At 41.9% G+C, this 25,176-nt stretch overlaps 1 protein-coding gene across 1 annotated transcript in view; it reads right to left on the bottom strand.

Moving 5' to 3' along the window:
• Positions 1 to 21,908, bottom strand: part of cnih3 (cornichon family AMPA receptor auxiliary protein 3) — a 58,647-nt gene extending 36,739 nt beyond the window's left edge. The window contains exons 1-2 of the mRNA XM_053445407.1: positions 21,831 to 21,908; positions 8,886 to 8,954 (exon numbers count right to left, since the gene is read on the bottom strand). Of these exons, the coding sequence (XP_053301382.1) occupies positions 8,886 to 8,954; positions 21,831 to 21,908 (147 nt within the window). The remainder of the gene's footprint in view (positions 1 to 8,885; positions 8,955 to 21,830) is intronic.
• Positions 21,909 to 25,176: the final 3,268 nt, after the last annotated feature.

Genomic DNA, 25,176 nt, shown 5'->3' on the forward strand with positions numbered 1-25,176 from the left:
TTGATTGGACGATGGACGTGATGTTCATAATGTTAATTAACTGTCCAAATGCTGTGAAATAAATTTCCTGCGTGACTAAAGGAAGACTTGAACTTGAGAAGGGGAGACAGGCGTGGGGCAGCGGGGGGGATGGACAGATACGATGAGTGGGTGGGTGGGTGTGTGGAAGGGTCATTTAGATGGCATGAAGAGGCTACAGAAGCAGACATCACTTGTGCTTGTGCCCTTGGTGCATCCATAAACAAAACTGTCAGTCTCTCTTTCGTTCATCTCCTTCCTCAGTTATCACTGTGTATAAAGACATGAGCGTGCATCCCGGTAGGAGTCTGTCTGTGTATGTGTGACAGTGACACAAGCTACAGATGTCATTAGCATTGGAGACATTCAATTCTCAGCACAGTGAAAAATAATGCAAATAGAGCGCAAATGCCTTTATGTGTGCGTGTGTCTGCATGTGAGGGAGTGATGGGTGTGAAATCATGACAAACATGCACAGCAAGCTGTGGTTTTACAGCGTGGGAGAGAATACGTCGTCATGCATGACAATGTGTGTGAGCACGTAAGTGTGCATGTTCACAGATACGCCTGTTTGCTTCTTGCTGGCAGCAAAGCTCCAGTCACACCAGAAAGCAGCACGGCAAAGTTCATTCAACCGTCTTCGTGAAATAAGTGGTGCTGCACGCTGGATGACTCCTTGCAGAGCTGCTGTAGCTGGTCAAGCTAATGGCTGAGACCCAATGGCGCCTTGATTCTTCTTCTCTTGCAGACACAGGTAATTGGTAGATGAAGGTGGCCACTGATTGGGAGCACAACGTTCACAGCTATTACATCAGCTGCCACCCCACGCCTCAGCCAAACCACCTGTCATTCAACTGGAAGATGGCTACCAACACATGTATCCGCAACCCGAGTGGTGTGTGATTTCATTTTAGTATAACCAGTCACATGTTTGTTGATTGCCCTTGTTCAGAGCAAGAGAGAGAGGGTGTGAGAAAGAAAGTGTACATTATATTTAGAGCTGTGCCACACTAAGAAGTGTGTTACTTCAATCTGATTTAGCTGTTTAACTATGACAATTTAAACGCAAAAGGCGGCCATTTTGTCTTAAGTCCTATCAAAGACAAAGGCGGCCATTTGTATTAAGTCAGATAAAAGGTGGATTGCGGTGATACACCTTGACGTTGGTTGCCACCCGCTAATAAACTAAACGAAGAAGAAGACAGAATGAAGAGAATAATGGATGAGTTCCAGCGAGCAAAGAAGAAAGATAATTATAGTAGGTGGTGTTAATGCAGCTTGATTGTGGTTGTCAACTGCTAATGAGTCAATGAGTCAATGAGTAAATGACATGGATGGGTCATGACCCATCCATGTCATTTAGCATAGAAACATTATTTCAAATATCACATATGACAAAATCATTTACTGTCCTTATCCACTCATTTGATTTGAAGTAAAAAAAAAAACGTTGTATGTGTGTGTGTGTGTTTGTGTGTGTGTGTATGTGTCTGTGTGTGTTTGTGTGTGTGTGTGTGTATGTGTCTGTGTGTGTTTGTGTGTGTGTGTGTGTGTGTGTGTGTGTGTATGTGTGGGACAGGTCTTCACAAAGTGAGGTTCCTCCCCGAGGGAACAGGCTAAGAGAAGCTGCTAATTATCATGCGTGAAAGAAAAAGATGAAATGCGGAAAGATAGGCAGAAAGAAAGCCGGGTTTGGAGACATTTTGAAAGAATTTGTGTGTGTGAGAGAGATAGAGAGCATATATATATAATTTCTGTGAGTGTGTGACTGGGTGTGTGACAGTGTTAATTTCGTTGACGAAGACTATGACGAAATATATTCGTTAACGACCTTTTTTCCATGACGAAGACGAGACGAAGACGTAACGAAAACGAATCTTTGAAAATAAAAACTATGACGAAATCTATTTTAATTTTCGTTGACGAGACGAGACGAGACGAAAATGTTGGTGGTTGACTAAGTCACAATAATTTTTAAAACATCATCGTATCAGGCCGTCATGAAGTATCAGGAGCGGGCGAGTGAGTGTGTCTGTGTGTGTCTGTGTGTGTGTGTGTGTGCGCCCCAGATAGCGCTCCGGTCCGTAGCTCCGCCCCCCGCCTCGCGCACTCGCTCAGAGAGACACAGTGAAAGCAGAGCGCGTTCTCGTGGAGCAGCCTCTCAGTGACCGACTGCTTCTTAACTATGGAAACAGTGAAAACCAGAGTTTCTATGGTCTCAGCTGCTCAGAGATCAGCGCTTCAGCTTCTTCATCAGAGCAGAAGCTGCAGTTGGTTTGTACAGAGCTGAAGTTGCTGTGTCCGGCTCCAGTCTGACCTGCTCTCCCTTTTTGTTTTCACATTTAAAATTAAATATATATTTTTAAGCTATTAGGCTGCAGCTATATGTTTTTATAGAAAAGGAGTTTAATGTGGCTATTAAATGTGACTAAAACTAGACTAAAATGGAATTAGTTTTCGTCGACTAAAACTAAACTAAAATGTAATTTGTTTTCGTCGACTAAAACTAGACTAAAACTAAGAAGGATTAAAATGACTAAAAGGTGACTAAAACTAATATGCATTTTCGTCAAAAGACTAAAGGCCAATGTATGCTTCTGCGTTTTGACGGACACGGACAGATAGGACCGCCCTCTCCAACGTGGAACGCCCTCTGCGTGCCTCTCCGAGGCTCCTCGGAGAGCTTTTCGTGCCGTGCTCATTTTTCTAACTACACGTCGAAATGACGGACAGCCCACGGATAGCACTTGGCTGTGATTGGTCCGCTAACGCCAGCATTTCGGAATGGAAACTTCCTGTTCCATTCCCTACATCACAATAAACCAAAATCACAACTACGACTCTATGATAAATGTGACAAGTGTGTCCGGCTGACGGTGGCTGGTTAGAGCACTTACAGCATGTGTGTACGGTCACATACGGTTATAACGAACTTTGATAACGGGGGTAGCGGGCTAGCCACCATGCTAACTGCGGTGGGAACAGCGCAAAAAACCCGCTGACTTTAATCCCACGGCTGTCATGACACTGTTTCTCAAACACCGTCAGGTTAGAAGCAAACACTTAGTATCGGGTGTCCGTGCTGACTGTGTGTGGAAGCTGGGGGGAAGCTAGCTGCCTCCGTGTAGCTTCAAGCTGTTGCAGCTGTTGAATTAGCAACGCAGTTTGGAAACAAGACCGGGGAACCGCTGCGCTAAGACACGATAACATAAGCATTTTGACCCGCTGGGTGTCACTTTATTCAGCAAAAACTGTCGCGTCATCAACATCCTTTTTCTGTTAGTTGCCATCGTTCACTGTGTGTGAGGAGCCGGGAGGACGTAAATAAACCAGCGTGGACTTCTTCTATATACCTCATGAGGTAGGCTTGTCTAAGCTCGACTTCCGTCTCGCCATCTACTGTTCTGGCGGTGAATTGTTTTCACAACAAAAAGGCTCGTAGAACTATAAATCAAAAAGGGTCCGTCCGATCCGTCCGTCCGTCATTCCGAAACGGACTCGGAGAAGCATACTGAGGCCTTCAGACTAAGACTAAATCAAAAATAGCTGCCAAAATTAACACTGGTGTGTGATGTGTGTCAATGTGAACTGCGGCTGAGTACTGCAGTCAGGATGAAATCTCAACGTGACTGATAAAGAAAGATGGTAAAGTGTGAGATTCTCAAGCTTGATTTCAAAACCCAAGACACTTGAAAGAATCAGTGCTTGTTAACTGTAATCACTCACACAAAGTCATATTTTAATAGTCACACGTTACAAGCTATAGTGCTTAAATGGAGACTAGAGGCCTTGATATTTTACAGAGGAAGTTAGGGTACATGAAGTGGAAGATTCAATTATTAATGAGGGGTCATTATTTTGGGGGAAATATGTATATTTGACCTATTTTCCAAGCGACAAATGAGTGAGTGGTACATGTGTAGCTGAAGCCAAAAAGAGCCAGGCCGAGTTTACCACGGAGACAGGAAGCAGTCTCAGTGCAGAATAAAACACTGACCATCACTTCTAAACCCTGAAAATATAACACTCAGACATGCATACAGTGGACTGATATCCTCTCTAAGAAATGTGCTTGAGGCTTTTAAGTATTTTACTCTTTAAATGTAAGTTTAATGGTAAAAATATTGAATAGAAGAGTCTCTTAACATTAATGAATAACTTACATATGTATTAACCTTTAATTAGTAACATTGTTATGTCTAAAGTTCTAAAGGAGGAAAGCAGCAGATACCAACCAGCAGTAACAATAGGTGCCTATTTTTAAAGACTTCTGAAAGGACAGGGGAACTTTAGGGTCCAATTAGACTTCAGTGTCCCCCTGGGCCCTCCCCTGGAGTTACCCATGAAATGGGCAGTTCATATCGTATTAATAATGATATGTTAGTAGTTTAATATTGAAGAAAAAGTTATTATTTTAAATAATATCCAGGCCCTTTATTTATGTCGAAAGCTTATGCCATGTAATGACTTCTAACTTAAATTCATGGTTTAACAGAAATGGAAACCTAACTGACAGTGCAAGGCTAAGCTAACCCCATCCTGGCTTCAGCTCTTTACATACAAGGAACACAAGTATGATCACCCTGATAATCCGTCACAATATGAGACACCTATGAAGTCATGTTAAATATTTAACCATTTCTAGAAACCTTATTTATTTATCATTGCTTTTCCCAAATCAACAATCTTTCCAGGCGTTTCTGGTGCCTGCGGGATCTCATTAGAAAACTTTAAGAGTAGCTACAACTTCAACAATATATTAACTGGATGCTATGAAAGAGAAAAAATACATTTAGGGCCACTTTCCTATTCTGAAAATGGGTAGCAGTGATGCATTTCATATAAGAAAGCAGGAGGCAAAGGGGAAGGATGGGTTTAAGAACCATGAGAGAGAGCGAGAAGAAAGAAAAGGGAAGAGAAAATTAGATGGAACTTTTGTGCCCATTCCCCTGCTGGATTCTTTGATACATTCTGTATTGCATAATGATATGCAAATATGACGAAAGTATGAAAGTGGCAATGAGTGGGGAAATCTGGTATAATGCACTGTTTTCACACTCTTGAAAATGCCTTTCAAGCTGACGAATTCTTTTCATTTTGCCTCCTCAGAAATCCTCATTCATGCATCTCTCCCTCCTTCTGTGTGTGTCTCCATCTCTGACTCTTCTCTTGCTCTCAGTTTGTTCATCTTTCTCTCTCCCTCTCCAACTTTTCTCCCCTCGCTCATCCCCAAGGAACTATAGAAGTCAATACTCCGGAGGATCTGTGCAGTCCAGAGCTCTTAAGTCAAAGTCACCTCCAAACTAACTGTTTGTGCTCCACTCCAGCACCATGTATTATTAAGCGCCAACTGTGTTAGTGGAAGCCCAAAAGACTCATGGGAAAGGGATTTAGCGGGCTGGAAGTCGTCCTAGAGCAACTTCACTTGGGGCATGCTTTTCTACGCTGGCCAACACTAAATGTGCATTACACTCCACAGCTTCTCCTGATGGCTGGTGTGGCAATTCTGAGGAGCAACGAACCAGAACATATTTACTCTCCTTTGTTTGTTTTTTCAGTTCCTCAATGTGACAAAAGGTAAAAGAAGTTTGATGTTTGAGGTGAAGGGTGAACAAACGTGTGGTTTGCAGCAAAACACAACAAGGCTCAAAAACTACCACTTTCTCTCACAGTACACTCTTGCATATAATTTAAAATGTAATCATATAATTACATTTTACATTAAATGCATTAATGCAGATCTGCTAGGCCACAGATTAAACCACAGCATTTAATTAACAAAGAAAGTGTATTCCTATTTAAGTAGCAGATGGGATACTCAAAATCACTAAATATTAAATTCCAGCATTAGCCGTAAAAAGTCTTAAAAACACAGTAGGGATGGGTTGAAATGATCAGCATTATCTGCTAGTGTGGCAGTGAGTCAGTGAGACTGTTTATATCTATCTGTCAAGGTGACACTTGAGCCTCAATGTATCGTTTTGGGCTGTTCCTGGTGACAAATGAAAGTGACGAGTGAAATCTTCAGTCAAAAGAATTCCTTGATCTAACAGTGAGACACTGGAAACAAACAACATCCACCTTGTGTAGTGAAACATCATTTGTCAACTGATGCACATGACACACCAGATGAATTGGACCCAAAAAATAAAAGAATGGTAACTGCAGCATTTTTCACAAAGTTGATTTATCTATGGCAGTAATAGGAGTGTGCACACGCACTCTCAGGAGGGAACGGAAAAATCGCACGGGAAAGACAGAGCTGCATTGCACGAAACAAGTGCAGCTGAAACTATGAGGTCTGACTGTCTGCGTGGATGGTAAAAATGTCGTGGACAATAGTGCAAGCGAGCACATTGTAAATGGAGCTGCAAACAGTAAGAGATCTACTATGTTATTATGAGAAGTGAAAGTAATTTTTGGGTTCATTGTAAAACTGTGGTGGGACAAATTAGAATAGGGTGGGTTGCCACAGTCTAGATAATGAATGGGAAACACTGGTATCTGGGACGTATCAATGTGGGAGAGAAATTAAACTACATTTTTCTTTTCTAGACTCATGCCTATTGATGCCGGTAGCCAACACAGTGGGATCCTAACATGCACAATGCATGTCAACATGGCCCATCGTCCATCTTCGATGCATTAGCGTCTGAGGAACGGGCGCAATATTTTGCTTGTCCTGGTTTGGACATTTCCGTTCCCTACAAACTATTTTCTGTCTGACTAGTTTCTATCATAACAAGAGTCAAATGTTTCTCCAAACAAAACATAAACAGAGATGGACTTTTTGTAGGTGTTTTAGGTTCAGGTGACATTTTGGCAAATCTCTATAATCAGCCATAAGTATATGGATGCAGGTCAATTTAAAAGTCATTAGCTGATGCATCTCAGTCAATGGGTTTCACCTCCTCTGATCTCTACATGGACTGTTTACCAGCGGGCAACCAAAGCCTGCTCTAACAGGATCGGTCAAATTAGAAATGGAAACCAGAGGGCTTCTGAGCCCAAACATATTGTCCCTAACCGACAGAATCTACATATTCACGTGCAGCATCTGTTTTTAGATATTAAGATGCAGGCGATGTCAGTTCATACCTCGATAAGCAATAGGTTCAAGGTTTTTGACACACATCATATTCCCCTGGTGTGTGTTGTCCTTTGGCCATTTAATAACCCAAAATCCTGACAGCCAGAAATGCAAATACATCTGCAAATCAGCCGTCATCTGAATGTGGCAGGGAATTATGCACAACAGACGGGCTGATTATGACACTGAAAGAAAAATCTGACTGCTAACATTGGAACTGAAAAACATCATGAGCAGCTACATATTATGTTTACATGACAGGGACCTCTAGCTTTATAATGAATTATGCTATTAGCACGGCAAAGCCTTGTAGGAAGGAGTTGTGAGTATGTCATTAAGTCAACCATGAGTGTGACTTTGACAAAGGAGATCAGTGTTCATTTCCCATTTTAACACGCACTGTGACACTCCACAATATTTCTTGACAGGAGCTTAGCATTCCTTCGACTGGGCCTATCAGGAAATGCTCATTTTGGGAAGGCACTAACAAATGATGCTGTGCTCCTGAAAGATCGGAACAAGTCTGCTTTCCTCACATTTGTATATTCACCAGGCATGAAGATCATCACCCTCTGACTTCAAATTCATATTTTATAACTGAAGTCCTGATTAAACAGGGTTTTCTTTCCCATCTTGTATGAAGAGCTTGGTATTCAGTTTGAGAGCAGGACATGTTGATTTCACGTTCAGATTTTGTTATGTTTTCACTCTAAACCCTGGAGCCAAAAAAAAAAGAGTCCCTGCTTGTCATCAAACATTGTGTAAGCTGCTTGGAAATATTTTCTGTGCTTCAGCTGCAGCTCTCTTCGCACTTGCGCTGCTTCTGTGCATTCGTAAAATGTCTCCAATCAGATATCTCCACCGATTGTTTTTGTCTGTTTAAATGGTGAATGAAATTGTCTCGTCCTCGGTGTGCGTGTGTGTACTTTACTTCATTGAGAGTCCTGTAAAGGTGGCTACTTTAAAACACAGTTTGAGCACAGTAAATCTAAGCACACAGGGTCAATTAAAGTGCAAGCTCAGGGTGTTGAATTACAAAATCTGCGAAATTAATAAATAATGCCCTGAACGCTCTTCAATACAGATAGGGGGTTTAAATCCTGAATCTGACGTAGAGTCAGGGAATACATATTTTTGCACAGTAAACAGGTAGGTAGCTTCGAACAGGATTCTGATTTCCAGTAGGATTTTAGCAATTCATTTTGGATATAGTTTGTTTAAGATATAAAAAGCCAGAGGCCACACTGAAAAACTAGCTGGAGGTGTGAGGACTGAGATGGTTTAGGGTAGTAGAAAGGTTAGACACAGTTTCCAATGAGTGCGTTTAACCTTTTGCCGCTGTGAGCAGGATCACACCAAATGCAAATTTAATATCTATCTCCTTTTATGGCTTGTCACTTTTGTTTTATTTATATTTGGATTCAGGGGTTATTTGTAAAAGATGATTCATTCATACTTGATGCTTTGCCCCAATGTCTTGTAATAGTCTGCATGTCAGCCAGGAAGTAAGGAGAGGAGAGGCGTACAAAAAACCAGTGTGTTGCCAGCTGTCTGATTTAAAATTAATGGACGGAGGGAAAATGTGAAAAAACAGGAATGTAGACAAGGAAAGACCGAGGCAGAAAGGGGGAGACAAGTGTGTTGATGTTTGTAGCCCTTGGCGAATGGATTGTATTTATTTCCCCAACACAAAACAAAAGACAGTAATTGAAAGAAACATGTTGGACAATATGTGTAGTAGTGGAAATGTAAAAATGAGTGGGGAAAGGAAACTCACCGCATGGAGTGGATTGCCCTGATCAATCGGCACTTTGAAGTCAGTCTGGAGCTCATCAAAAGCTGTTATCTGAGAGAGAGAGAGAGAGAGAGAGAGAGAGAGAGAGAAGTGTTAGAAGGGATGAGTAAAGCAGATGGACAAATAGAATAGCATCATTATTGCCAAAAGCCTCCTGAGTTTGTCACCTTTCATGCAGACAGTAAAGCTTTATGCATCCAGCTGGGCTGCAGAGGACCACGTTATAGGATTGACTTTATTTTGTGTTTAATAATGCTAAAAACAACTGGTGCAATAACAAATTTACATTTATGGGTTGAACATGACTCATAAAGCGACTGCCAGTGTTTCAAGTCATCTTAAACCTTCATGGGCCAATGCTCACGTAGTGTCAACCATTCGGAGTGTATCTGCATCATGACATTTATATATATTTGAAAATGTTAACACCCTCTGATCAAAGATGGGCGTTCCCTCACCACCAGTGACCGTCTCTGTACCTCTCTTTCGCTCGCTCGCTCCAACACACACAAACACACACACACCCCCCCAAACCTAACGTATGCCAGAGCTCTTTATTCACTTATTTCCTCGCCTCTACTGCCCTGAGACATCAAGGTCAGCATTTACAGTCAACATCAAACCACTCCACGTGCTGCACTGTCAAAAAAACAGGCCCTGCCATTAAACTTAATAGTGTGCGTAGCCGGAGCTCTCCTGAGGGCTGACTAGGAGACATCCTCCATTTCACAATCAGCTCTTCCTCGTCGTCATCATTAACATGATCTGCTACAGTAGAGACGTTGGATCACTTCTGCCCAGAGGGACAACATTAAGACATAAAACGAACCCGTCGGATTGGTGTCATTTGATCTGTCCGCCCACTCACTGCCACACTCTGGGATGACTCTCAGTAATAACAGCATCAAGTAATGATGAACAGTAGAAACACTATGCAGCACTTCCATGCGTGTTGCAAGAGTTGCCATAGAGGCAAGTGCACACCAGAGGCAGATGCTGCTGCTGGAATAGCTTGGCCTCAGGAGGAAACTGTGTGTGCGCGGGGAAGAAATACGAGTGTGTCCATCAGTATTTGTGCATGAGGGCAACAGTGCAACGTAACATCAGCACAAGTGCATCAGTGTGAGTGAGAGTGTGGTGAGAAAAGTAATTTGTTTGTGTGTTATGAAAATGTTAACGATGCATTGTGTGTATACAGTGTATGAGCAGGAAGCAGAGGAAGCAGTGGTGTGTGCATTCATACATGTGAACGTGTGAGGGGAATTAACATCAGAGAGACGGCAGAGGTTCACACCATTCCCGGGTTATTTCCCTGGGCTCGCCCCGCACTAACAGCCATCTCTTTACATGTTATTTCCCAGCGGACCTCGACAGTGATCCTGGCTCATTGCCTCTCTGTGTTACAGTGAGCGAGCTTCCCCCAGGCTGTTCCTCCTGGGCAATGGGAATACACACACACACACACACACTCACACACACACATACGCACACATCAATCACTCGCACAAGTCTTCATGGTGCATCAATCCAGACATATAGGAACACATTCCTCCACAGGGACGACTACATTAAAAAAATAGAAAGACTGCACCTTTATGTGCAGCACGTGAGATGTAAGGTGAATGTTGTCCTGCTTAAAAAGACTCTGAGATTTCAAGTAGTAGGAGAATAAGGTAGTAATTTAGAAGAAACCTTTAAAAGTGCAAGAATAAAGCTGGGATATCACAAGAAAAAATAGATACTGTTACGAGAAATGTGATTTTACAGGATTTAAGTCATAATTCTACAATAGTAAAGGGGAAAAAGAACCCATGCTTGTCTGAATCTGAATGTTTTAACCAATCTCATTGTGAAAAGATTAGACCCCTTTAAATATCAATCAGATGTTACCAAAAATATAGAATCATCGTCCACCAATTATTTCTAAAAATGTTAAGCCTTTGTGGTTCTTTCTTCAGAATTGACAAAGTTTATTACACAATCTTTTCAAAGTGCTCATAATTTAGATCATCTTGTGTTGATGACCCAAACATATTTAGCCTTATGTTATTTGTGAGACCTATAGTATAACTTAACAAGATGCTGATCCTGTGACATTTCCCTTCTTAAACAGGGTGCGGTATAAAATTATAACTTTGTTCTCATAATATTACGACTTAATTCTCGTGAATTTACAACTTTACTCTGATAATCTCATATTTTTTTCCCCCATTAGTGGCCTTTATACTCTGTTGTAGATTATTGCTGCCTCTTTTAATACATTTGACAAAAAGACATTAGTCCTTGTTATCAACTACTAATATAAGTAAGTAAATTGTGTAACACTGACTTAAGCTAAAAAGCGCCATGTTATAATAAAAATATGTATCCCCAGGGAAATAGTAGCCTTTCATTCCCATTGATTTATGATCCTCAGCTAGTGATTAGAAGCAACATCTGTTTCTGAACTGCAGACAAGATGACCAAAACTCAAATATGTGATATGCTCAGAGGACGATTCCTGCAGAAGATCCATGGCAGAGACCCTGGATTCTGTGTTTTGCAAATCCAGTTCTCTTTTGATGTGGATGTTCACTTTAACTGACTGCTTTGAAGTCATGGTTGGCTGGCATCAAACCCTCTGCTCCTCTCTCTTGGCTCAGTGGATTCTGTGTGTCAGCGCAGACTGTGGCTGCTAGTGGGCCGATGCCTGGCTATGTGTCTTTGCATGGGAGAGAGATGGTAACAGAGAGATGGATGGAGCATAATTTGTGTCTTAGTCCACGGAGGTAAATTTGTGCTCATTTCCACTATCTGTCAGTCGGTAGAAGCTACGATCACAACAAAAAAAATGTTCCGCCCATGTTGCCTTCAAAGAAATCAAATAGAAATAACAACATTAAAAAAAAAAACAACAGCAATCAGCGGAACCTCCACTCGAATATGAAAGAATACAAGGTCTGTTTAAATTATTCAAACTTTAGCCTTAAATATTTATCCGGACTTTAAATCCACTCGGCGTGGGTTAATTTTCTGCACAACCACTTCTCACCAACCTCTGATGCACAAATTACAACCCAGTGAAGCCGAAGCTTAAGTCGTCTGTGCATGCAGCCTGAATGCTGAACTTCACATATGAAATCATTGTATTAACCACCAGGACACGATGCAAAGGTAGGAACACAGTTATAACAAATCTCCCCCTGTGGAGCACACAATTCTATCTTTACCTCAAGCAGACAGTAAAATGCAGAGGCTAGCTGACAAAGAGAGAGAGACCTGATGTCAGTACGCCTGTGTTGGTTTTGCAGCGTCAAACTCAAGCTTTCAGCAATGGAAGGGTCAATTGTGAGATGGCAGGAAAGCAAAGAGAAATTGGGATGCTCAAAACCTCACAGTTTAACAGTTCCATTCTTGAAACATGTATCCTTTACTGGGTACTTAAGTCTCATGCAAATTTAGTTAATTGGAGACTATAATGCTACATCCATATGTTTTCATTTGAAAACTGTTGAACAGTGATGGATACACCTCGCATTCACACTACTCCAGAGGTTTAGAGTCACTGAAACAGAGACGCTTGGAAACGCTGCTGGCCCTGCTTTAGTACTAAAACTTCCAAGATTTTTTCTGGATGTGCAGAAATGGAGATGTTTGGAAGCGATGTTGTAGACATGCATAGGATTCTGCTTAAATTCATAGGAGACTAAATATTATTCTAGCAATTTGTGACAGGACGCTTTCCTGTTTACACAGGCCCACTCCAAATCTCAAACAATGAATAGAAGAGATAATAAATACGTCTGTAAAACTGCACCAAATGTACTATGCTTCTGAGTCCCTGCCTTTTCAGATTAATTATCTCTTCTAGGAGATGCTGAACATCAAAATATCTATCTCCTGTAGACTCAGAGTCCACTGGTTGGGAGTCATGTGTGGCAGATGGCTTCTTTTTTTTTAATAACCAACATGTCAGTGTCACACTATCTGTGCTGAACACCTTGGTAGCAGTATCTTGGCTGAACACTGTGTCAGGGTGAGACAGCTGAATATTCCCTGAATAGATAGTATTGGCACAGTAAACTCCTCCGTTCAATGTGACAAGATCAAATGAAATAAAGCTCTTCCTTCCCGGAAATTCCTAAATCAGCATTCTGCTTTATTCAGCTATCAGGTCGTGCAGCGAGGCACCAAAGGTAAATGATAAGCACATATGCAGCTACAGTGACTAGGTTAATAGATCAACTGAGCATATTCAACAGATATAGTATTGTAACTTTTAGGACGTGTACTGTGATCTTATTCTAGGTGGTAATTGTGGGTAGTTTGGAATATATTCTACCTCGTAAACAAACAAAGATAACCTGAATAAATAGTAATGTTGGTAGTTTAACATATTTAAAGCTGCAGGAGTAAACATTTATTTATAACCAGAGGGGGCTTTGTGCTTCATAAACTGCTTTTATACACGCATTGAACTCTGGTTAATCTCCTGAAATTATTATCTGGAGGGGCTTTAAGTGAGAATGCAAATATCAGAGTTAGTTGCTTTGGACATTCTCCGCAGTTCAGTACATTATCTGAAGACCCTTTATGGGACAAAATTACAGAGAAAGCCAACACCATAACAGAGTTGATTTAGTGTAAGAAGGAAACGTTAGGGTCCTCTCAATCAAACACAGCGTGCATATGCCCCCATACGAGCACTAACCCACCAGCACATAAACCAACTGTTGTACCACAGAAGTGCAGAAATCGAAGAGGTTTTAAGCAGAAAATCTGAGATCAACACATCTCCTTCCAAAATGAAGACCAAACTGTAAAGTGACTCATTTACATTGCATTCCCTGGCCTTGAAGCAGGGTAACGATTTATTTTGGACTATGGTGTAACATGTGTAGTTAAAGGTTGCTACAGTTTAAACAAAGACATAACAAAGAGAGTTGGCTGTAACAGACTGGAGTTGTAACCTCTAACCAGTTACTGCTGTTAAGTTTACAGTATTTGACAGTGAAAAAGATTAATTTTGTTCAAGTTTTGATCACCTAGGATGGATCTTCCTTTCTTCTCACACATAGAGGGCAATATGAACAGCTTTCTGTCGTCTTTGCTTAGGATCTTTCACAATGTGCTACATGTGGCAAATCAAAATCCAGTTTAATTTCCATGTCAAAAGGTAAATGATTTCTATGGCTGAAAAGCTGTCAACAATGTAAACATAGTGAAGCAGTATTAGGCTTTACGTGCAAGGATCTAATGAATGAATGAATAAAACAACAACTCTCCACCATTCTGATCATCAATAAAGCCTTTTCCCCGCACGGCCCCTTGTTCTGATAGTTATCCACTACTGTACATGTGAGGCGGCTGAAGTCTCTTTACGCAGAGGGAAAATCTATGCAAATCTTGTTGTTTCTAATCCACACAATCCACACGAGCTTTACCTTGTCACTTGTGATCACTTGGCCCAGAGAAATGTTCACAAACTAAACGTAGCCACAGAGAAAGCGCTGGAGTAGCAATTTGTCTGAGGTGGCAAGCACTCTGTCTATGATGGGGCTGCTTAATGGGAGCAGCCAGGGCTTCTGAAAGGGCAATCGAAACGTGATAACACTGGCTCTGCTATCGCCATCAGTCTCTTGTAACATTATCACTTACAAAGCTAATGAATAAGGATGTGAAAAAGAAAGCTAAGCTCGAAAATTGCATATTTTTCCCTATTTATTATTCTAGTGTAAAAAGCAAGTGCTACAGTGGGTGAAAAAAGAAAGAAATAAGTGGAAATTAAATGGGTAAAAGAGGACAAGGATCACCCATATAATCCCCCAGTGGGTGCACTGTGCAGGGAACAATGGAAACAGTGGAGTCAGATTGATGGATGAGGAGCCAGCAGGGGTTAATGAACACATGGATCGACGCTGAACCAACTTGGCTATACAGTGAACGCCACCTCCATTAGCTCCCAGTGGCTGGTGCCAGAAAGCCCGGTTGACTGTTCATTGAGATTACAATCAGCTATATCACCAGGCCTTTATTTTCCCTTGAAGTCTTACTAGGGCACCTTGAGCCTAAGCTACTTCCTTTACAGTTCAGGGGAGTTGGGTGGAATTTCAGGCTCTACATGTTAACAGATCAAACCGTGAAGGTCTGAATTAACGTATTTTTGTTTCAAAATGTACAGACCTATGTCTCCAACCTTAAACACCTATCTTCTTCTATATATTCCCTTAGTTTTCCTTAGTCTTATTAGAAGTAACAGTCTCTCAAGGTACAAGGAATCAAACTTTGGCCTTTTACTGAATGGTAACATGGCACCTCCAGTTATGATAAGAGCAATATTGCAGAAGAAATGTTCACTTAATCGTGAAAATTTGGGTTGTATAAACCCTGTGTTGTAACACTCGACTCATCCCTCAGATCTGAAAATACATAAGACTAGCCAAATTATTTAAATTGGGAAAGCTGATAAAGATTGTATGACCCAAAAATGTCATCCGAACCAACTTCCTGGAGAAACTTACTAATTATTATTTTGCGCACACCTTTTCCTTCTGCTATTAGGGGAATAATACCATCATCTAAGTCTAAGATGTGCTCACTTTGGGATTTACCAGTTGATTATCAATGAGAGCTAGCTACAATCATGCATTGCTACAAAAAAAGCCATATTTGAATGACTACTGAAATAAAGAAATAGTTTTAACTTTTGCATTTCTGAATGAACTAAATCATTATTTATATTTAATTCCCAATATAGTGTTTAGTTAATATTAATATCAGATGCAGCCTTTAGACAGTTGTAACAAGAACATTAAGTGCGAACCACATCTTTATTTCATCGCTGTTATAAAGACATGAATAATCCAGATGAAGACGAACTTTGAGTGCCCTCCCCACAACATAAAGCTTTACTTACTATAGTCTGCCCCTCTGTCTGAAGTTCATTTCTTCTTAGATCTCATTATCTGTTTCTGCATTCGTATCTATACACTGCCCGGCTTGGTACAGCCCAGGACCTTTCCTCACTTTGAAGGAGACTCAACCTTCCCATATAGGACTTTTTTAAATGAATCCTTCCTTTCTTCTTTTGATCCCGTCCTATCTGCAGTGCTGCCTTATCCTTCCTTTTCATGGCTGATTATCACTTTGCTGTTCCAGTCATCCATTCAGTCCAGTCTGAACTGGGCTGAACCCCTAGTAAGTGAAACCCATAGTCTCTCTGGCCTTTTCCCCCTTATTTCTCCATCACCCCATCACTCCTGCCGCTCCTCTCTCCGTCTGCAGACCCAGCCTCACCCCCCTTCCATTTATCTTCCTGTCATTTTCTCTTTTCCTTCTCCTCTGGGTCTTGACCAGTCCATCCCCAGAGGAGCCATACTGAGGTGATACAGATAATGGGAACAAGCTAAGGCTTCTGCGGGTTAAAATGAAAGAAGCACTAACCACATTCGGTTGAATATCAATCTTTCAATCTTTCTTCAAGATGCACTTCCTCAAAGTCTGTCTCCTCTGTCGTGCACCCTCATCTTCTCTCATTCTGGCACAGAGCACCCCATTGAATAAATAAGTAAATAAAAAAACTTGAGACAGGAACGGATGAGGGAGTGTTATGGTTGTTCTGCGTGAACGATTATTCACACGACACCTCTGTTAAGCCTGTGAATGCACTGTACTTGTCAAAATCTCAGTGTGATGCAAAGTCACGCCCGGCGAGGAAGCGACGCCGACTGAGACGCGAGCTGAGCCTCACCCCTCAAAATCCATCCTGAAGAGCGCACTGAATCCTGATGTGTGGTGTCGCCTCGGTGCTACTCAAATCAGCGTGTGCTCTGTGTGAGGTGATTTACGTGAACTAATGGACGACAGTTGGAAGGAAGGGTGAGGGGGATATATTCCTTCCTCTCTGCCACAGCCGTATTAAACTTGAAGATGATATATATATAAACTAGGAATTATTCTTATGCACAGTGAGGAAATAATGACAAATTGTATTTTGTGTCTCAATCTTTGACATTTATTTGTGTGTGAGGCATGTCTTAAAATTTGAAATGTTTTCTATGTGGTAGTAAGAAGTCATACATTTAATTTGATATGCACCCTGAGGCGATCCAGTTTTGAAACGGCGCAATTCGGTAAACAAATTAATTTCTCACCGTATTGCTTCATACTGTCTTTTGCATATTACCATGACCAAAGTTATTATCATATTACATTTTCCCTTTCATTGCTCTTTGGGGAAAAAAACAATAATTTGAAAAAAAACACAATAAAGAAGTGAAACTGTACCACAATGTAATAAGGTATAACTTATTAGGTATATTAGTAGGTTAACTCACAGCTTAAATGAAAGGATTAGTTTGACATGTTGGCGAATAAACTTCTTAGCTTTTTCTACAGACAGTTATCTAAGACGGTTGCTTTGACCGTCACTCAGCATGAAGATCATGCTAAATATAAAGCTGGAACCAGAGGATGGTTCGTTGGACATTGAGATTGGAAACAGAGAAGAAATGTTCAACTAATCTGCCAATCAGCACCTTAACAAATCACAAATGATCTCCACCAAGGAGCTCATGTTTTTTGTTTTGTTGGTCTTCCAGTTAGTTATTTAACATCATTACACACATTTACTCCACAGATTACCATGAAACATGATGGAAGGATGTGGTATGGGTCAGGTTAGAATCCATTAAATCACGAGCTACAAATAGTGCTGCATACTAAAAGGCAGGAAGGGAGCAAAAAATCTACTTAGAGATCTCTTATGTCATTATGAGAAGTGGCATGTAATCCTCAAAAGTGAAGCACTGTTTTTTCAAAGATAAACTATTTACTTAATATTTGATTTCATTGAGAAGCTAATAAGGAACTGTTCTGGGTTGCCTGGGTTGGGTATCTTTTTAACCTGGTAATAATTGATTGATTTTCTCTTGATTAAAGCTTCCATGGGTTTCACTTTCTAATACGAATAAGTCTGTAAATGTTTATAAGGTAATAATAAAAATGTAAGATGGTCTATACACCACTTTAGGGGTCTTCAATGAAGAATATAAGAAAAGTTATGGAGGATAAACATACACCAAATCCTTTCATTCATTTCACAAATTAACAAGCCCAAACATACTTTAATTGATTTCTAGCTGATTTACACCAACATTCATTGTAGTTTGTATTAACTATAAACTATTATATACATTATCAATGATGCTTTATTTTACCCATGAAAACAACAGCTTCAGAATCATGGTATTTGTACGCTTTATTGTAGACAGACACTCTCATTGCCACTCTGCAATCCTAACGGCTTCACTGCACATGTAACTTTGCTGAGCAGGTAGAATTACCCACAAAACTGAATGATAGTCAGCTGCTTTAACCGCTAGAATCAGGCTGAGCAAATGAAAAGCAGAACAGCAGATCAGTTAAAAAGACATGGAAGTCATATCCATTGAGGAAACATTAAAAATATCAATATTTTAAACTGAGATTGGTGTGTTTGTTACAGCGTCAGCTCTTCTGGTTCCGGGGCCTATCATGAGGAATAAGTGCTGTTTGGCCCGGTTGCAGTTGAATAGATCGCACAGTCCGAGCTCGGGTCAAGCGCTCAGACTCTGAGCTAAATGGAATTATTTGCCTCTGCATCGTCGCTCAGATTTAAAAACTGTTATTACTCATATTATTCAAGTTACTACAAACCAGAAAGTTAACTCAGGGCCTCTACACTCCCGTTGGTTGGAGGTTCAGGGGAAGTTAGTCCATTTTCTCTTGGCTTGTTGCTCTATCCATTTAAAATGTGCTTTCATACCACACTACACCTTCCACCCAGTAAATACCAAAACTGCCACTATATAATGGAAACACAGGGAGAGTATATTACGTCAGATTGACAACCTACCCTCTGCCACGCTGCCGGGACAGTCTCTACATCATAACTGCTATGGGGCTTTCCCATCTATCAGATGCCGGTGAAACGAGCGTCTGCCTCGCTCTCGACATTAATGACACTCGGAGCACATTAGGCGGCGTGGCTACATGGGAGCTGAATCACTCAGGCAGAGTGGAGCTGTTGAAGCGCTGAACCGTAGAACTCAGGGGAGGTCGCAGTTCACCTTGTATGTTAATTAAAATGGCTTCAAAATTGCTTATGTGAGTACTCCCGTGGGTGATTGTGATCTTCTATTTTATGTGATGAACAGACTCACTCTGCCCATTGCTGCAACTGGTTGTTAAAGAAAATTCACTCTGGAAGTACAGTTCAGTGGCCAGGATTATATATCGTGATTAATGGTACCATCAATGGTTTCATGAACCCATCAACTGGATTTACCCAAAAGATGCTTCGTCACCAGTTTATCATGCTGTGGCTTTAAAGTGAAACTTCCAAATCTAGGTTTGGTGTGAAGTGTCTCGCTGTGAAAATTCAAAAAATCCCTTGAGAACGTGGTGCATGGAGGCGGGGCTAACAGCACAGAAATGGCCTATGAAACAGATGTTTCTCTGCTCCAGAGTTTTCCCGACCAACAAGACTTCGGTCGTCCTGAGCCATTTGGACTTGTGTGTGAGACAATCGCCTGTGCCAGCAGTTCAAATGGCTCCTGGCGACTGTGTGTGTGAGAGACAAAGACTGCCGAAGGGGGCAGAGAGGATGGTGGATGTTTCTGAATGGTTCACAATGTGGTGGTTTAGGGGTTTAGTTTTGGCATAGATTTGAAATTTGAGTGTGGGTCTCCAGATTCCCTCTCATGAGCGGACTCTGGTGATGTAAACTTTTCAAATATATGTAAATGTCATGACACAGAGAAGTACTAAATGCCCTGAGCCATCCATCCAGGCTCAAGATCAACATCATCATCCTAAACAGGGACTCTTTCTAAGCATTGGCCTTGCAAGGTCCAAGATGGTTTGAAACTCTAGGTGGAGTTGTGAGCCAGGTTCAACAGATAAATGTAGATCTTTCATAAATGTGGTAATGATTTCATCAAAGAACAGTCATAGAATTCAGTTAACAGCTCAAAAAACACCTTTGATTGTGCAGCATCTCTTTAATGAACTTCTAAAGTTCCACATTCTGTTCCGTCCTTATTGCCTGACCTGATCTTATCGAAGACGTCAACCCACAGTGAGTCGAGCGATGGCCAGAGAGGAGTGATTAACGACAGTAGATATTCTAAAGATAGCCAATACGCACTCTCCGTTTTTTCTCTTCAAGTTGGTTTTAACGGCACAGCTTGATTTGCAAATGTGGGGAGTGGAAGAGGAAGAGTCGGTTATGTTCAGTGTGAGCTAATGAAAGATTTATCAGCACCTGGAAATAAGTAGAAGACGCATACATATGAGCTAATTTACCAGGCAGCGAGTGCTTTGATTGATTATGGTCATTTAATGACAGAAGTCTATCTATGTGAAGTCATTTGTCTTCTGGGACTCCGGCACTCGTGTAACCTGCCGACAGGACCGGTGATACGTCTGAGTCAGAGCACTTGGTTACTCACTTTATTCCGATTGGCGTTTGTAGGGCTAAAGCGGCCGTATAGACACAAACATATAGCCTCTGTCTCTGTATACATCTCGTTTATTTATAGTTTGGTTTTACCTGGAGTAGGGTTGACTCAGCACCCTTGCTTGTTTTAGCAATGCACTGCCGCTCAAGGCGTAAAAACTAACCTGAATCCTATACTGAGAGATGGCAACCTGCCAAAAGCGACGGATAAAAGTGTAACAGTTCCAGCCCCAGAAACATTCCCCAGCTTTTGGCAGGTGGCTGGTGTTAATGTGCAGCCTTGGATCTGCCGCTCGTTTCCCACAGCTCCACATATTCCCACCTCACAGCCCCCCTCCTAATTATGCTTACTCGCAGTATGGAGCCCTGGCTTATTATTGCTGCATGTCTGTATGTCACCGGGAAAGAGAATCAGTGGAGGAGGCTCCTCCACTGATTGTTTTGCCGTGTCAAGCAGGATGCAAGATAAAGCCTGGTGCGATGTGGATTATTGCTGAAGCTACAGAATATTGTCTTCCTTTGTGATCCTCCCACCCGTGCCGATTTATTTTAAACCGTAGACAGCACTCGAAGGGAGCGTTTGTGGCTTCTGGCCCTGTATTATGAATCAGGACAGATGGAGATGTTTTTCTTTGTCAGTCACTAGCATCTCACAGGGTTTTCCTTTTCTCATAACCACTCATTTTGTTTGCGCTATCATTACTGTCTGCCGTGTCACTGTCCTGCTCTCTTTAATTCTGCTCTGTGCAACAGAGACAGGGCCAGTGTCTCATAGACAGGCGGACCGGCTAGTATCTGTAATTGCCAGAGGATCAGTCATCACAAGTGCATCAGGTCGGTTGCTGTTTCAATACAGAAGGCAGCCCTGGGGCAATAGGCTGGAAGACCTGACCCAAATCTTTCTTTATGTAAGGCCCTTCATGATGGAGATGTTGCTCAGGGAGCAAATAATGAGATTATTCAAATATCATAATGCAGTCTTTCAGACAGGCACTGGTGTATAGCTGAGCTGAGACTTGATTAAAGGCAGAGGGATAAGAGGGAGATGAGAGAGTGGAGATAAGGCTCGACAAGATTTCCTAATTGATCTGCAAGCTAGGGGCTTTAATTGATCTCAGATGCTGTGTAAGGCTGCAGGCATCTTTGGATATCGAACTGGGTCAGTACAAATGTGTGACGTGAGCCAATGAGAGGAAATTGTGATTCAAATGACGGGTGCATGCACAGTATTGAGGATTGGAGCCTTCTCCGTGAAGATACAGGTGCACACCTGTCCTGTCTTCAAAAAAAAAGAAGAAGAAAGATCGTGCATGCACTGTGCACGAGCCTCGAAACTGAAGAGAATCGATGCACAGGGTTGTGTTCACAAATATCACACCTGCGCATCCAATATGCACACACATCCCCGATGATGAGACAAAAGGATATACAACAGCTAAGGTACTTACGTGCCATATTGCAAAGAAGATCAGGGACACGCAGAGGACCAGAGACAGCATGTAGCAGAAGGCAGCAAAAGTGAACATTATTGAAAGGGGAAACGATGGAGGATTCCCCAAAGGAGCACGATCCCACTGACAAACATCCAAAAAGAAAAGATGGAGCGAAGCGGGGCCAGGAAGAAAGTTCTCACGGTGCCATGAGGAGCCGAGGCGGTGCCGGCACCATGACTTCCTCCTTCGCTATGTTTGCAACAAATTGTTGCAGGAACCCTCCCCAGATGATGCAGGTGGTGGTGAGCCGCGCGTCGTCCTCCAAACCACAGCGGCAGCAGCGATGTGAGCGAAGTCCAAGCTGCTCTCAGATCAGTGCGCTCCGAATGATCCAGCGTCCAGAGCGTCGGAGAGATGATCATGTGAAGCAGTTTCCTCAAGGAACCGATGGGACGAGGCTGCTGCGCAAAAGCACCCGAGAGAGGAGGATTCCTGGGTGATCCATTCACAATCCTGTGTGTGTGTGTGTGTGTGTGTGTGGTGCTGCTGAAATACAGGGAGAGGGGGCAGCTCCTCACTTCGTGCACAAGGCGTTAATATAAACCCAGATCTCTCTCTCTCTCTCCCTCTCCCTCTCCCTCTCTCTCTCTCTCTCTCTCTCTCTCTCTCTCTCTGACAAACCTATCAGCAGCAGTAAAGGGATGGATGCGCGTGAACAGGTGGATCTAAAAGCGCTGCGCCCGGTGCGTGCACGTGTGTCTATGTGGGTGGTGGTCCCGATATAACTCATGTAGGGTCTTGTCTTCCTGATGATGTAAATCATTACATTGTAAGGTCAAAATATGTTTTTAATGTTAGGTTAGGCTAAGGTTAGGATGATGTAAGGTTTAGGTTAAGTTTAGGTTTAGGTTATGGTTATGGTTAGGATGATGTCAGGTTTAGGTAAGCGTAAGTGAGAGTTTCCAGAAAAACAATGGAAATCAATGGAAATCGATTGAAAGTCATCTGAGGTTAAGTAGACACGACTGTGTGTGTGTGTGTGTGTGTGTGTGTGTGTGTGCGCGTGAGAAATCAATGGCACCATTCTAAACTGGGAGCATGAGGCACATTTACACTGTGGTGATGTCGCCACCTTCTGGCGCTTTTGTAGATCGCCTGCAGTGACATTGGCATCAGTACGAAAATCAAACATCACAGTGGGTTAATGGTGCTGACACTCTGTAAAATTGCTACTTATTATTATTATTGATATGACCGAAGTAACAGCCTGGTTTATAATCATCTTCACTGAATGTGTAACATACACCTCTGACACCGTACACCACAATGAACCACAGTGAACCACAGTTAACACCTGCATTATCTTGCATACAGTTTCACAAAGTTTTCATTAGCACACTCTTCAGCAGTGTTCTGTGAAGGGGGTGTGAGGAAATGACATAGATTCCCCCCTCCACAGTAGTGGTGAGCTTTAACCACATTTATAACTATCAGAGGTGGGAAGTTATAAATTACAAATGCTTTGTTACTGTACTTAAGTAGATTTTTCAAGTATCTGTACTTTACCTGAGTGGTTATTTTGCTGATGAATTTTGACTTTTACTCCCTACATTTGACCACAATTATGTGTAGTTTCCACCAATAACGGTCACAACGTAGCACAGCAGCAGAACATGCTTTAACTCCTGTTTGTATTATTTTGTGATGTAATTTAGGTTAAATAGTCTTTGAACTATATTAATGTGACACAAGTCTAAGTTTGCCTTGCACAGTTTGCCTCAGAGGGTTCCTTTTTACTTCACTACTTTGAGTGCATTTTAGAGCCTGTACTTATACTGAAACTTAACTTATACTTGAATAAAGAGATTGAATTAATACATTAACAACACCTCTGACAACCACTGCATTGTGTCAGGTTGCAGATACCATTGAATAGAAGTTATAAACGTCAAGCGCACAGAGCGCACACAGGAGACCGATGTAGACCACTTTAGAAAATAAACTATGCTCACCGCCATTTCCAAATTATGTCCCTGGGCGGAGTTTAGGATACCACTGATTGTCCTGATCAGTTTGTGAAGGTGTGAATTCATCTGTCCTTTCACTGTAATCATAAATACTGCGGTGACACTCATGCGTAATGCTGCGTATTGGATGCAGTGGCTCTCAGAGGACAACGCGAGGTAAACAAGTGCTTGTGGATAATCATAATAATAATAATGACAATAAATATCATTTGTATAGAGCTTTTAAAAAAAAACCAGAGACACTTAACATATAGTTTAAAATAAATATACACTGTAGATAAAAAAACATACCATTATTAAACATTGAAAGCAGATCTGAAGAGGTGAGTTTTAAATAGGGATTTGAAGGTGGGCGGTTCAGTGTAGTGTATGATGGGTTGGGGGAGAGAGTTCAGGTGGGATGGGGCAGCTAGAGAAGGCTCTGTCACCCCAGGTCCGATGCTTGGTCCTGTGTGGAAGGGGGAGGATGTTGGCATCAGAAGCTGAGGGGCCGGGAGCCATTGGAGGACAGGGGGGATGTGGTCACAGGAGCGAGGGGGGGTAGAGGGGCAGCAGAGTTGTGGATGGACTGAGGTTTATTGAGTACTTGGAAAGATGTACCATAGATGAGGTGGATTCATCAGGGATTCAGCGGCAGAGGAGGGGAGAGTGGATAGAGATGAGCTTCAGTTACCTGATTGACATCGTGTGCGTAGGAGAGATGGTTTTCTGACTGTTGTCCATTTATCTCTGCGTCCTTTCTGCAGACTGGAGAAGTTGGTGGCGCCCAGAACCCCGAGTCACAGCACAATGTCGTCAGAACATCTCTGTAAATGCAGGACTAGGAGTTGTTCGATGCTGGTTAATAGAAATAGAAGTAGTAATAGTGGCCCAGCGGTTAGATGGAATAAAACACAATGTTAAGAAGAATCAAGGATTTAAATAATAAATAGATAATAAAAAGAGGCATTAAAACAGCAGTGGCAGAAAACAGAGGCCTCGAGAATAAGAGCATGAAAAGATGCTGTTCTGGCTGCATCACCAGTAAACAGCCTTTAATAGCTGCCCAATCATATGGTGTACAGATTGTACAGTCCCGTGAGCCAAACGTGAGAATTCAGCTTACAGAGGCTAAACAAAGCTGACTTGGCTTGAGTGCTCACAGAATTGCTCGCTGCGACTGGAGCTGGCAAACCAGCTTAAAACGTCTGTCTCCCCGTGTGTATTTCTGGCAGGTGGATGTCACCCTGTCAAAGCTGAGGATCATTTTGAAGGTTTTAAAGGTTGGCTTGTCGCCTAGCAACAGCTTGTCTGTGACAGCTGATTGGTGTTCAGGTGGATCATAATAATAATAA

Source organism: Pleuronectes platessa, chromosome 17, assembly GCF_947347685.1.
Source record: "Pleuronectes platessa chromosome 17, fPlePla1.1, whole genome shotgun sequence".
Lineage (NCBI taxonomy): Eukaryota > Metazoa > Chordata > Actinopteri > Pleuronectiformes > Pleuronectidae > Pleuronectes > Pleuronectes platessa.